This window comes from Heterocephalus glaber, unplaced genomic scaffold (genome assembly GCF_053883595.1).
Source record: "Heterocephalus glaber isolate CG9 unplaced genomic scaffold, H.glaber_assembly_v1.0 deba00001141, whole genome shotgun sequence".
Taxonomy (NCBI): Eukaryota; Metazoa; Chordata; class Mammalia; order Rodentia; family Bathyergidae; genus Heterocephalus; species Heterocephalus glaber.
The window spans coordinates 3,001,181-3,015,009 of NW_028258201.1; the positions used below are offsets into that span (position 1 = coordinate 3,001,181).

At 43.2% G+C, this 13,829-nt stretch overlaps 1 protein-coding gene and 1 non-coding gene across 7 annotated transcripts in view; one reads left to right on the forward strand and one right to left on the reverse strand.

Moving 5' to 3' along the window:
* The first annotated feature begins 150 nt into the window (after positions 1-150).
* Anks1a (ankyrin repeat and sterile alpha motif domain containing 1A) overlaps positions 151-13,829 on the forward strand; it is a 156,723-nt gene continuing 143,044 nt past the window's right edge. For 3 of the 6 annotated variants that reach the window (XM_087210499.1, XM_087210500.1, XM_087210503.1), the window contains exon 1: positions 152-430. In XM_087210499.1, coding sequence (XP_087066625.1) covers positions 240-430 — 191 coding nt within the window. In that variant the 5' untranslated portion in view covers positions 152-239. Of the gene's footprint in view, positions 431-13,829 lie in introns of all 6 variants that reach the window. The other 3 variants (XM_087210498.1, XM_087210501.1, XM_087210502.1) reach the window with 3 other exon arrangements.
* Positions 12,608-12,714, reverse strand: LOC147828330 (U6 spliceosomal RNA). Its single transcript, XR_015451028.1, has one exon. It is a non-coding gene; the product is annotated as a U6 spliceosomal RNA (small nuclear RNA).

Below are 13,829 nucleotides of genomic sequence, written 5' to 3' on the forward strand. Positions count from 1 at the left end.
ACGTGCGCGGCTGCGCGGAGCCCCGCCCAACTAGGTGGGCGAGGGGCGGGGCAGGGGGCGCGGTGACGCGTGACGCCGGATCCCGGAAGTGACGCGCTCGCGAGGGGGGGAGGCGGGGGGAGGGGGGTGGTGTCCCCGGCCGGTTCGGGGGTGCGTTGCCCGGAGACGGAAAGTTTGGGAGCCAGAGCAGGCTCGGCTGCGGCCCCGGGGAGGGGGTGCAGGGGGCGGCGGCGCTGGGGATGGGGAAAGAGCAGGAGCTGCTGGAGGCGGCCCGCACCGGGCACCTCCCGGCTGTGGAGAAGCTGCTGTCCGGGAAGCGGCTTTCCTCGGGCTTCGGCGGCGGCGGCGGCTCCGGGGGCGGCGGCGGCGGCAGCTCCGGGGGCAGCGGCGGCCTCGGCTCCTCCAGCCACCCCCTCTCCAGTTTGCTCAGGTGGGTGCGCGCGCGGCCCGGCCCCGCCTGGAAGCCTAGCCCCCGCCCGTCGGTGGGGTCCCGGGAGAGCTCGGGGCGCCGAGGCTCGGCGCGTGGGCTTGCGGGGTGCCCGGGGCGACTGCGCGCGGGGCTCGTGCAGCCTCCCGGGCCGCGGCGGAGAATGGTGGGAGTGCCCAGGTGGCACCGCGCCGCATGGCACAGCCTCGCTGCACCCTCGCCCGCTATGGGGTGCCGGCTGTGGTTTCTTACAAAAGCCACTTTAGAGCAAATACACAGAGAAAATCTCGCTCACCTCTTGCAGAAACTCCCACGCCTTGCTCCGTGTCGCGGCTCCCCTGGAGGAAATTCTGTTGATTTCCTTCTCTTAGGACCGTGGAACCTTGCACCAGGCTCTGCAAGACTAGGCTTTTGTTTATACTCAAATTGTAGATATATGACCCTCGAAGAGTTTGTCTTTGAGCCTCTCGTGGTGGAAGCTCAAATTGTAGTGTCGTAGTCACCCTCGCTGCATTGGTCTAAGTGGTAGATACAGGGTTCATCGGGGGCTTATTCATAAAGAAATAGAGGTTTAGAAAGACGTGTTTACGAAACTGGCGCTTTAAACTTTCCCGAGATCTTTTAAGATAAACATTTGAATCTGGGGCTTCACGGCTTGAGGGGAAGAGACCACTTTTGTGTAGCTTGGGAGGACGATTGGATACGCTTTGTCAGAGTGAGTGAAATGTGTTGGTTCAGCAGCGCTTTCATTGCCTGTTTTCCTTCCTTGTTCTGAGGGTTTTAAAGAAGTGGAAGTTTTAGAAGTGGCTTCGTTAGCTTTTGTTCTCTGTTTATGTAACTTCGATTTGAGCGAGCTTGGGCCAAAGAAGCCCAAGGCTCTAACAGATTGTTAGGTATTGAGCACTGAGTACCAACCTAGATCGTTTCAGAACGATTTTTAAAAGCAGTGCAAAGAAGAGAGCTCTCCCCAGGAATTTCCTTTAGGGAAGGAAAACCCAGCCCCGGTGTGCGGCTGTTTCTCCAGCTCCTAGCTAGAGCAACATTGGCTCGAGTTACTCAGGATTTGTTCAATGAGAATATCAGAGAGTGAGCAATTTCTGAATAAACTGGCAGTGGTACTCCTGTGATTGTTGGTAGCTCAGAGAACGGAGACATCACCTTGGGGTGGGATGGAGGTCAGGGCCTCGACGAGGAGGGTGTTAAACCAGGCTTGAAGGATATAAGGGTCTGGGTAGAGGAAATGTGGCAGGAATGTTCCAGGTGGGCACACCTTGATCTGAGGTATAGAAGTGGGGAGACTTGTTTGGTACATGTGGGCCACTAGGAGGGCTTGTTGCTTGGACCCTTGCGTAGTAAATAAGAATGTATTGGTATGCTTCTGTCTATCAGAGTGACAATCTTTTTCCTGTATATATTCCCAGTCTCTAGTGCCTGGTGACTCACAGGTGCTCAATATGTGTACATTGATTGAATGCATGAATTGGGTTTTGAATCCTTCACGGGTTCTTTGAGTCTTTACAGTTCTGATGTTTGAGAGGTAAAGGAAAGACTGCAAATGTGGAGGTGGCTGTCTCTGATGAGTTGATGATGTAGCTTTTGGAGATTTGCCAGCGATACCTTAACCTCAAGCGTGTAGTGCTCAAGTGAGAAGTTTTCACATAGCACCTGCTCTCTAGCACAGGTGAATTTATTCTTGGTGTTCTCACTCAGAGGCTGTTGGACTCCTGCTGAGGATTTAGCTGCCATATAGGTAAGCAAGAGTAGGGAGTCTGTTGAGCAGTGTTTGCCATTGGGCCTCCCACTGGTGTGCCCAGGTTCTGCCATGAGGTGGGGTAGTGTCTCCCTAGTCCAGACTTAGCTCCGACTCCTCCTGACTTGCTCCTGTGTTTGTTACAGAGGCACTGATGCCCAAGCGCTTCGCAGCCTCCCATTCCTGCAATTCCTAGGGGCAGGGAGGATCTTCAGGTACTAGTTACAGTAGGTGTGTCATTAATTAGAGCTGACTCTAAACCCGGTGAAAGATTTCTGAGCAGATGAGACCATGCACTTAAATAATCCCTTGGTCAGCATGTCCTCACCTCATAGGTTTGGAGATGCTAGGGATGAGTTCCTGTCCCTTCAAATGGCCTCTCCACCAAGGACCCTGGGTTATTCCATGAAAACTGCGGAATCAGAGCTTCAGATCTGGCCTTTGAATTAGCTATTGGATGCTCTCTCCATTAGCACTGCCAGCAGAGACCTGCCACATCCAGCTATTCGGGGAGCTTACAGCTGCATAGGTGTAGATGTTTCGAATCACGTGTGTTTGTCCATTCACGAATTTATGGTCCCCCATTCCACAAAGGCAGTGTGCATATTCTTAAGTGACAAAATGCCCCTTTCTCTTACACTGCTTGGCTTAGCTCTTAACTTCTTAAGCCCTCCCAGATGACCTTAGTGCACACAGATCTTTCAAGCTGCTGCTTCTTGAGAACGCCTCATCTGTACTCTGTAGTGTGGCATCGATGCATACTCTGCTCCTCTAGCTTTCAGTTTGGCATTTTGGCTCATCAGTATTATGTTAACATATGATGATCCTTATCTGTTTGAGAAGATGGCAGAGAATCAGAAAGTCAGCTAAGAAAGCTTCCACTTTTAAAAAGAAGTTATAAATACCATGTTCTTGTGACCCTCACGTGTTTACGTTATTCCGGGAGTATAATATTAGATTTAAGACCATTTGTTCTGGAGTTAAGCTGCCTGGATTCCCAATTCACAGTTACCAGCTGCTTGACCTTCTATAAGGTAACTACTGTGGAGCCTCAAGTTCTGTGTCTGTGGAATGGGAATGATATTACCTGCCATGTAGGTATTGTCTCAGATAACGGCGGACACATTTAACACAATTCCTGGCACATTCTCAGAGGTGCTATTAGCTGTCCTCATTTCATTTCATTGAGGGTTTTTCCCCTCCCAGTACTGGGGATCGAACTCAGGACCTTGCAGTTGCCAGGCAAGTGCAGCGCCACTGAGCTACATTCCTGGCCCCTCGTCTCGTTGAATTTTGCCATGTTGCACCTGCTGTGTGCAGATTACCATGTCAGAGACATTTCAGGTGATCGTTCATGCTTGGTGATCTGTTTTCAAGCCATGGCAGATTAGAAACAGTAAATAAGGGAGGGCCTGCTCAGGCAGGCATATTAATGCCATTCATTAGCCAGATGTTCATCCGTCTTCGACTTTGTGCCAGGCCAAGTGATTGCTAGATCCCCTGCAGAGTTTATCTGGGACCTGGCACACTGTAGGTTCTCTGTCAGAATCATCCCTTCTCCCGATGTGATCTGTCCCCTCATAGAGGTTATGGTAGTATGTGTGTCTGTGACAGATTAACTTCCTCCCCAAAAGACAGAATTCATCCCTCTCAGTCTTTATTTTATTTTATTTTTTTGGTACCAGGGATCAAACTCTGGACCTTGCGCTTGCGTGGCAGGCGCCGGAACCATTGAGCTAAATCCCTGGCCCCCTCTCAGTCTTTAGAGTCATTGACATAGGTGCTTTAGCCCTTCACACCCTAGTACGCCCTAAGGATCATTGTACAGTCTTAGTGCTGTAATTTGTCTGTTATAACTTTTGGCCTCCAGAGATTAAATTATGTTCTGTAACTTGTTAATGAATAGAAAAATATACATTTTGGTTTTCTGTCCAAAGTGATTCAAATGTAATTTTTGTTACTTGAAAGGAAAATGGTAACTAGAAGGCATAGTTACCCAAAATGTTTAGTCCTACTGCAGTTCTAGATTGCATGGATTATATTTGGGCAACACAGACTGGTTTTCTGTTTAATGAATGTGTGCCTTCAGTCTGGAGCTTGGGAGCTTGGGACAGGCACTGTTAAGCTTTTTAACTGATGGTGATTTTTAGTGCTAGGCATATAGTAGGCATTAAAATTCTCAAGTCATGAAGAGTTTGCTATATTTAGGGTTATAGTGAAGTTACTGCTTTCCAGGAAAGCAACTTCTGCCCAAGAATACAGTAAGATTTGGGTTACAAGTGAAGTCCAACCTAAAAGTCCAAAATATCTGAGAAAAGAATAAAAGTCAGAATAAAAGTGGACAGCAGCTTAAAATTGTAAGTTGATTTATGAGCCAATTACTGATGTGTAAGAATGGAAAGGTAAAGTGAAATGACTTCCTTGGAGTTCAGAAGCTCAGAGAAATGAAACCAAGGATTGTTATTGTGAGGGAGATGGTGTCATGATTTAGGAAAATTCTACACTTAATTTCTCAAACATTAGGAAAAATGAATAAGAAAAGGGGAAGCCAAGGAGGCTTGCTGGAGAAACCTGAAAATGTGCAGACATAGCGATAAATGGGGCTATAAGCTTGTTTTTACTCTGGCATCTTGTGCAAAAAGAAAAAAAAAAGAATATCCCAAAATAGACCTGAATTTTCTAAGATATTAAAAGGTTCTAAAGGAATGAAGAATGAGAGTATTTAAAAAAATGAACCCTATTGTGTGGACAATAGCAAGTTCTCCCAGACGTCCGAAGATATGACAAATAATTGTTTTTTGAAAAATGATTAATGTTTATTTAATAAATTTAGACCTTTGTTTTTTAAAGAGTGGGTAGCATAACCATTCCGTCACTGTGGTCACTCATCGACTCCCAGAATGGCTTTGTAGCATGGAGATTTCAGTGGCATGACAGCTTTTCCTCCCGCCAACCCTTTTGCTTTTGCCCTTCTACTGGGTCAGATTTCTTTTGAACTTGTCTATTTTGAGCAAAATGATTTTAACGTCCTAAGGAGGTGGGCATCACTGACCACGTAAGGGTTGTGGAATGGGAGACTTGGAAACAGGGTATCTCACTTCATGCTCTTCTGCAGCAATGCAAAAGTGAAGAAGCAAAGAAAATCGCAGCTATCCCCCAGGATAACATTTTCTGAATCTTTTACTAAACTACCTTAATAAAAAAGTTTTTCAAGAACATCTGAAAATACTCCTTTTAAGTATGATTTGGGTGGCATGGCAGCCTTCTTTTATTTTGTAATTGCCGTGCATTATTACTTTCTCCAAAGAAGAATGTGGCTGCCTTGTTAAAAACAAAACAAGGTAGCATGCCTGGAAATGACTTCTGCAGTGGTTACTTCATATCCAAAAATCTAGAGAGAGCCCAGTCTGTAAGTTGAATACGGCATCTAGTTGTAGTACAAGATAATTCACAGAAGTTTAATAAGTTACTGGTCCCTTTTTTTCCTGAATTTTGTAATGAAGTTCAGTTTTTACTGCCTTAGTTGTACAAATTAGAGACAGGAAACAGCGGGACGGACAGTCTTGTGGTCTGAAAAATTCGATTTGTACTCTGTCAGCTTCAGCCTGTTCATTGTCACGGGAGGTTATGGGCACATTAAAAATGGCATCCCTGGCCAGAAAAATCCCTTTGAAAGGTTCCCTTTCTCCTCTTTGGCTTGTTCACCCCAAACAGCTGTGAATTTCGGTTTACCAAAAGGAAGTGCAGGCTATTTCTGCCCTGGTTTTCAGTAGGGAAAGTAAATTACTGGGTTTCGTGGCCCAGAGACACCAGGGAAACCCCAAAAGTAGACAGTGGAGAGTTTGTTCTTGGAGAAGTCAGGTTCCCCTGTGGGTAGGAACTTGGTCTCTTTTTTTTTGGAAAGCCCTCAAAAAATGTTTCCCACACCGACTTCCAAAAGATTACTGGGAGATTTTCTGTGGTATAGAAAATTACATATAATACGTTACATTCATCGGACATCTTCAAATATCTTTGGTGTGGTTAGAGTTAATGGTAGTAATACTAGAAATTATATGGTATGGCTTCATATTTATCCTTTCTCAGTAATTTGTAGATCAAGTTTGTTTAGTTTGCAAATCAAAAAAGTTTCAAAGACAAGTCAGTTGTCTCTGCTTTGAAAGCAGTCAGTGGTACCACCGGTGCTGTATTTGCTATCAGAAGTCGAGGACGCGCCTGCCCACCTGTGGCCTGCTGTAGCGATGAGTCAGGCCTCGCCCCGTCTTCTGTCTTTGGGAAATTATGCAGCTTGTCAGCCTCTGTGTCTGCATAGGCAGGACGGGCCTGCCATGGTGCCTGCCTTCTACGATAGCAGTGGAGGCACAAAATCATGCAGGATGCAGAGTGCCTGGCACGCTTCCCACTTCTGGGTCAGAATGTTGATCCTGTTTGTCAGCTGCTTGTCTTTGATGTTGCTGTTTTAAAAATTTACAATTGATGGGCCGGGGATTTAGCTCAGTGGGTCCGGCGCCTGCCTCGAAAGTGCAAGGTTCCGAGTTCGATCTCCGGTACCAAAAAAATAAAATAAAATAAAATTTACAATTGATAACAGAGGCTCCCAACCCTTTTAGATATGAGAAATCTTGTTTTTGAAAGCCTAAAAATGATAGGGTGATAAATTGCAAATTAATCCGTTTCTGTAATCCTTGGTTTGATATTTTAGAATCCAAATTTTCAGGGTTGTTAGGAGAATGATACTGAGCCCCTGGTGGGATTCTGACGTTGCTCTGAAACAGTATGTTCCTCTGGTAAGACCTCCAAGTGTTCACATGAAATGGGGTAAATATGAAGCAGCTTCCTATCAGCTTAGGTCAGGCTTTACAGCTATACAAGCTTGTTGCTAATTCATGAAAGTACATTTTTAGGGCTTTTTGGGATTTCTGGATTGTAGGTGAGGGCTTATAGACCTTTGCCTTTATTGTGGGAAAACTGAAAGACATGGAAATGCGGAGAAGAAAATAAAATCATTTATAATTCCACCACCTAACAAAATTAATTATTATAATTTTGGTGTGCATACTTGGTCTTTTTTCCTGATTTGTTTAAAATACATTTTTATTATGTAAAATGTATTACATAAATAAATTATTATTTATGCCTATTAATTTTGGGTTTTTTTTTTTTTTTTCTGGTACTGGGGATCGAACTTGGATCCTTGTGCTTGCAAGGCAGGCAGCGGAACCACTGAGCTAAATCCCCGGCCCTATGCCTATTGATTTTACAAAATACTGTGTTTCAGTGTGGCATTTTCATACTTGGACATTCCTCCTGTTACCCTCCCTTACATTCTCCTCCCCCATCCTTGTTTCCTTCCTCTCATCTAATAGTACTCTGTTTTTCTACTTTTATGCCACTTTCTTTTTGGTACTGGGGATCGAACTCGGGACCTTGTACTTTCGAGGTGGGCACTGGAACCACTGAGCTAAATCCCTGGCCCACTTATTTTTTATTCTTTTATTTTTTATATTCCACATGTTAGGGAAAACATACAAGACTGTCTTTCTGAGTCTGGCTTATTTCATTTAACATTGTGATCTCCAGTTCCATCCATTTTCCTACATAGTTTTGTTCTTCTTTATAACTATATAATATGCCATTATGTATATGTACCACATGTTCTTTATCCATTCAACTATTGATGGGCACCTAGGCTGGTTCCATATGTTGGCTTTGTGAGTTGTGTTACAGTAAAGATGGGTGTTTGGGTATCTCGTATGCTGCCTGTAATTCTTCCGAGTGTATACCAAAGAGTGGTGCGGCTGGGTCATACAGTAGTTCCAGTTTTAGTTTTTTGAGGAACCTCTATACAGAGTTCCATAGTAGCTGGACTAATTCACATTTCTACCAGTGGTGTAAAAGCCTCCTCCATCCTCACCAGCTTTTTTGGGGTATTTTTAAAAATTTATTTTAACTGATACATTAAAACATAAAAATTGTGCATTATTAATGGGGTGGCATGTTTGGTACACATACACATTGCATAGTGTTTATATCCGGTGAAACCTTTATTTCCTCAAACATCTATGCTTCTTCATAGTGAAAACTCAGAATCCTTTGAGCTTTTTGAAACGTACAATGCGTGATTACTCCACTCACTTTTTTTTCTTTTTTTCTTAATATCCTTTTATTGGTACATTTTAGGTGTACAGTAGAATGACATTCATCATTGGAGATATGCACCTTTATATAATCTTACTCCACTCACTTTCATAGGCGATAGTATCTCTTTTTTCAAAGAAGAGGAGGGCAGATTTGAATCCCGCTCTTGCATCTGGTTTTAGCTCAGCGTGACCTGCATTTGAGGTGTGGGTGTGCATTCTGCACACAGGTGGGGAGTCTGAAGTGTCTGTCGCCTTCCCGGCTGTCACAGAGGTGCTCACTGTCCTGAGACACCATTGCCATCTCCTCAGATGGCCTCCTCCATGCTCACACCAGGAAGATGTCAAGTCTGCCTCACAGTCGCTGTCTTCCTGTCTCCATGACCTGGAGAAGCTCTCTGTTTTAAAAATGACTCAAGTGAGGGGCTGGAGATTTAGCTTAGTGGTTCCGCCACCTGCCTTGCAAGCGCAAGGACCCAAGTTCCATCCCCAGTACCAAAAAAAAAAAAGGACTCATGAATAAGGTAGTCTCATCTTGATAATATCCCTATTTTAAGATTAAATTGCCATTGAGCTTAATGGAATCTTATTTTATTCCCCATGTTTTTCATATTCATGATCATAGCCATTCTGACTGGGGTGAGATGAAATCTCAGTGTAGTTTTGATTTGCATTTCCCTAATGGCTGCAGATATTGAACATTTTTTTCATATACTTATTGGTCATTTGTACTTCTTTTGGGATTTGTCTATTCAATTTTTTTGCCTATTGATTGGGCTATTTAATTTTTTGGTGTTTTTTGAGTTGTTTAGATATTCTAGATATTCTCTGTCAAGGGCCAGGGATTTAGCTTAGTGGTTTCACCACCTGCCTCGAAAGCACAAGGACTGGAATTCGATCCCCAGTACCAAAAAAAAAAAAAGATATTCTCTGTTAGAAGAATAGCAGGCAAAGATTTTCTTGCATCTTTTAGGCTATTTCTTCATCCTAGTCATTTCCTTTGCTGTGCAGAAACTTTAATTTGCTGTAGTCCCGTTTATTGATTCTTGCTATTATTTCCGGTGCTATTGGAGTCATAGTCAGGAAGTCTTTGCCTGTGCCTATGGTTTCAAGTGTTTCCTATATGTTTTCTTTTAGTAGTTTCAAAGTTTCAGGTGTTATACCTAGGTCGTCTATCCATTTTAATTGATTTTTGTTCGGGGTCAGAGATAGGATTTAGGTTCAGACTTCTACACATGGATATCTGGTGTTCCTGGGTCCATTTGTTAAAGAGGTTGTCTCTTCTTCAAAGGATGTTTTTGGCCCCTTTGTCAGGAATCAGAAGGCTTAATTGCATGGGTATTTTTCTGTGTCCTCTATTGTATTACATTGGTCTGTATGTCTGTTTTTGTGCTAGTACCATGCTGTTTTTGTTCCTATGGCTTTATAGCATAATTTGAAATCTGGTACTATGAGTTTTTTTGCTTAGGATTGTTGTGGCTGTCCTGGGCCTTTTATGTTTTCTGGTTCTGTGAAGAATGTGATTGAAATATTGATAGAGATTGCTTTGAATTGTAGACCACTTTCAGTAATAGGGCCATTTTAACAACATTAATTTGGCTGATCCATAGGGATGGGGGATCTTTCTTTCTTGTAGTATCTTCTTTAGTTTCTTTCTTCAGTGTTCTATAATTTGCACTATAGAGTTCTTTTATCCCCTCGGTTAGATTTTTTTTCCAAAGTGATTGTGAATAAAACTATTCCTCATTTTTCGGCTAGTTCACAATTGGTGTAGAGAAAAGCTGTTGATTTATTAATACTGATTTTGTCTCCTGCAACTTTCCTGAATTTGTTTATCAGCTCTAAGAATTGTTTGGTGGAGTCTTTAGGGTCTTTTATGTATAGGGTCACATTGTCTGCCAGTAAGGGTAATTTAATTTCTTCCTTTCCTTTGTGTATCTCATTTACTTATTTATTTATTTAATTTTTACCTAATTGCCCTGGCCACAACTTCAAACCACTGTATAGAACAGGAGTGGTAGCAGTGGGCACCCTTGTCTCATTCCTGAATTTAGATGCTTTTAGTTTTTCGCTGTTCAGTATGATGTTGCATAGAGTTTTTTGTGTGCAAACCTTAAAAAAAAAAGCACAAATGCTATTGTTCTGCTCATACTTGCCTCAAACTTTCACTTAATGTGAACATTTCCTTATTTTTTATCCTCCTTATTCTTGTTTTAAGTGTATTAGTGTGTGAACTTAATTTATCTGTAACCTGAATAACTAATTTATCTATAATGTGAATGAACTGTAATTTATTTAATCCCTTCCTTGCTGTGGGACATGCATTTGTCTTTAGTTTTCTCTTGTTAGAACAGTTCTGTGCTGAACATCCTTGTAGATGAGTTTCTAAAAAATATTTTTATTTTTGACACATTATATATATATTTATGTAGTATAGTGATATACATGTATGTATTATTTTAGTGGCACTAGGAGTTTAATCCAGGGCTTTGCACTGAGCTATATCCCCAACCCTTTAAAACTTTTTTGATTTTAGAGATAGGGTCTTGTCAGGTTGCTAAATTGCAAATTGTGTCCGGGCTTGATCTTGCCCTCCTGCCTCAGGCTCTGAGTGTAGAGATTACAGGCGTGCACCTGTACGCCCAGTTCAGTGTGACAGCTCAGTACATGCACAAGTATATATATAGTGTGCCATGACAAGATCGGAATAACTGACGTATCTTACCACGCAAATGTTTGTCATTGCTTTGTGTTGCAGACATTCACAATCCTCTCCCCTTGGCATTTTGAAGTCCTCGATTGGGTTCAACTATAGTTATTCTCATAGATAAATTTTTGTATCCACTCATGCTTTTAACATTTTGTATATTCAGTGGGATAGTACATGTAATTTGAGCATCCAGCCATTGTAAAAATCACATATGTGCAGTTGAAATCGAGGACTCTTAGGATTTCAAGGCCCCTGAGTCTCCCGCGTCCTGCTGATTGGAGGTAATGCATCGATCCCCAGCTTCTAAGTGCTGCTTCTATTCTGAAAGTTACCTTTGTGCAAGCACTGGATTTTTAGTGGCAAACTTAGGCCCGTGTGTTCTTTTTCAAAGGCAAAATGTTTAGAAGAAGTCTGTTAATAATACAGATGCATGGGTCAGTATGCTTCAAGCAGAATGAGAGAAAACAGCTGTCTTGCGGTTGTTCTGACTTCTATTGTGGGATAGTTCAGACACACAATTCTCGTAAGACTGAAGCTGTGCCCGTGCCCTGGGATGGCGTCCATGCTTTGCCGCAGGCACACACAGCACTCAGCTCTCCTGGACAGACCTGGCTGCTTGGTTTGTGGAGAGCGGCCAGGCCAGTCACTGTGCCCTCGGGAGCAGCTCCGAGTGCCTGTCCCCCACACTGCATCCTGTCGTCCTTGTGGAGCATTTCCTGATGCTGGGCTGCAGCATTACTTTTACTCTTGGCGTTAGTCAGTGCCAGCCCTTTCTAGGATTAAGCCAGTAAATTTTCATTACTTTTCTTTTGTGAATTGGTAGCTTTCAGCTTTACAATGTTAGTTCATATTTCTAATTATGTTCCTTCCAGTTGTAGAGAAAGTTTAAAATTTTGTGACGTGGGGATTGAACTCAAGGCTTCTGTACTGAGCTACACCCTGGCCGTTTTTTATTGTCTTTTTTTTTTGGTACCGGGAATTGAACTCAGGTCCTCGCGCTTGCACAGCAGGCGTCAAAACCACTGAGCTAAATCCCCGGCCCAGAGAGAAACAGAGTTTTTTTTTTTTTTTTTTTGGTACTGGGGATCGAACTTGGGACCTTGTGCTTTCGAGGAAGGTACCGAACCACTGAGCTAAATCCCTGGCCCGTTTTTTTAAAAAAATTTAATTTAATTTTTATTGTTTTGCTTAAATTCTCTTATCGGTACATTTTAGGTATACAGTACATTTACGTTTATCATTGGGTGCTTGTACCTGTACATGAAGTATCTTGGTTCTTATTTTTTCCCCATTCCCTGTGCTCCCTTCCCTATTTACAAAGACTTTGTTTCCATTTTTTCCTTTTCTCATAATTTTTCCTTTCCCTTCTTGCCTTTCCCCTTCCCCTCCCATTTCCCCTACCCCTTTGGACTTTATCTTCCTATTTCAAATTATCAGTTATTCGTTTTAATCATTTTAATCCTTATTTACACTTTCAGTTTCTCACACTAGAGAAACTATTTGGTATTTACACATGTGTGTCCTATTTATTTCACTAAAGAGTATGGCCTCAATATGCATCCATTTAGCTCTACATGTCTCTAAAAAATATGGAACGCTTCACGAATTTGCACGTCATCCTTGCGCAGGGGCCATGCTAATCTTCTCTGTATCGTTCCAGTTTTAGTATATGTGCTGCCGAAGTGAGCCCTCTGATTTTATTTTGAGACAGAGTTTCACTGGGTCACCAAGTTGCCCACCCTGGGTTCAAACTTGTGATCCTCCCGCCTCAGCCTTCCAATGTGTTGGAATTACAGTGAGTACCATACCTGGCTAAGGATATTAATTTTTTCAAGGAACTTTTTTTTTAATTTCTTTTTTTCTAAAGGAGATGATTATTCTTACCTATGAAGAGGTAGAATAGTGGTGCTGTCACTTGAGGTGTCAAGTGTTTAGCAAGCACAGACCAGTTTGTCAGGAGGCGCTACTTTAGCCGAACAAAGATCCTGCTCAAAGAGGTGTTTGCTTGCACCCCAGCCGTTTGTCCACGTGAAGCAGTCTGTTGATTTTGTCTTCCTTTTACCCAAGTAAGCATTCATTGTGATTTTCTTTTCAGTTTCCTTTAAACACATTCCATTTCTCTAGATATTTTTCCTTTTAAATGACAGCTGAGACCTACTTACAAATAGTCTGATGGCCAGAAAAGATTACAGTACAGAGGAGTTCAGGGCTGTGTACCTGAGTCACTGGGAGTCTTAGACTTTCTGCTGTCTGTTTTAGATCTTTAACTCTTTGCTCGGCCTGGCGCATGGCTCAGTCCTGGCTCTCTTTGTTCAGGACTCTGCATAGCACACTCATGCCTCTTCTGACCCAGCCCCTGGTGTGTGCGATGACTCCTGTCCTCATTGTGTCCAGCTGCCACCTTCCCCTTCCGGTGGCCCTGCGGTCCAGGTGGAATGCCTGGCCTGTTGCAGCTCTCGTGCTCCTTACCTCTAAGGCTGACTCCCCGGGTGGAGGGCCGGCTGCACTGGAGATGGGTGTGTGCGTGTGTATTTGGGTCTCGTGCGCACTTTATACTTTGCTCTGTCTCTGCCAAGAACTTTACCCTGTATATTCTCAGTGTGCTGTCCCAGCTTGCCGGCTAGGTAGTTATTATTCCCACTTAAGGTTTGAAGAGGTGGAAGTGACCAGTGCAGGGCCACACGGAGGAGTGTAGAGCCAGGAGTCTTTGTGACTCCCAGACTGCCTCTTAGAAAGAAGTACAGTGTGTTGGATCACCTGGGAGAAGTCAGACTCTTTGGATGAGATCTAAACTATCATTTACTA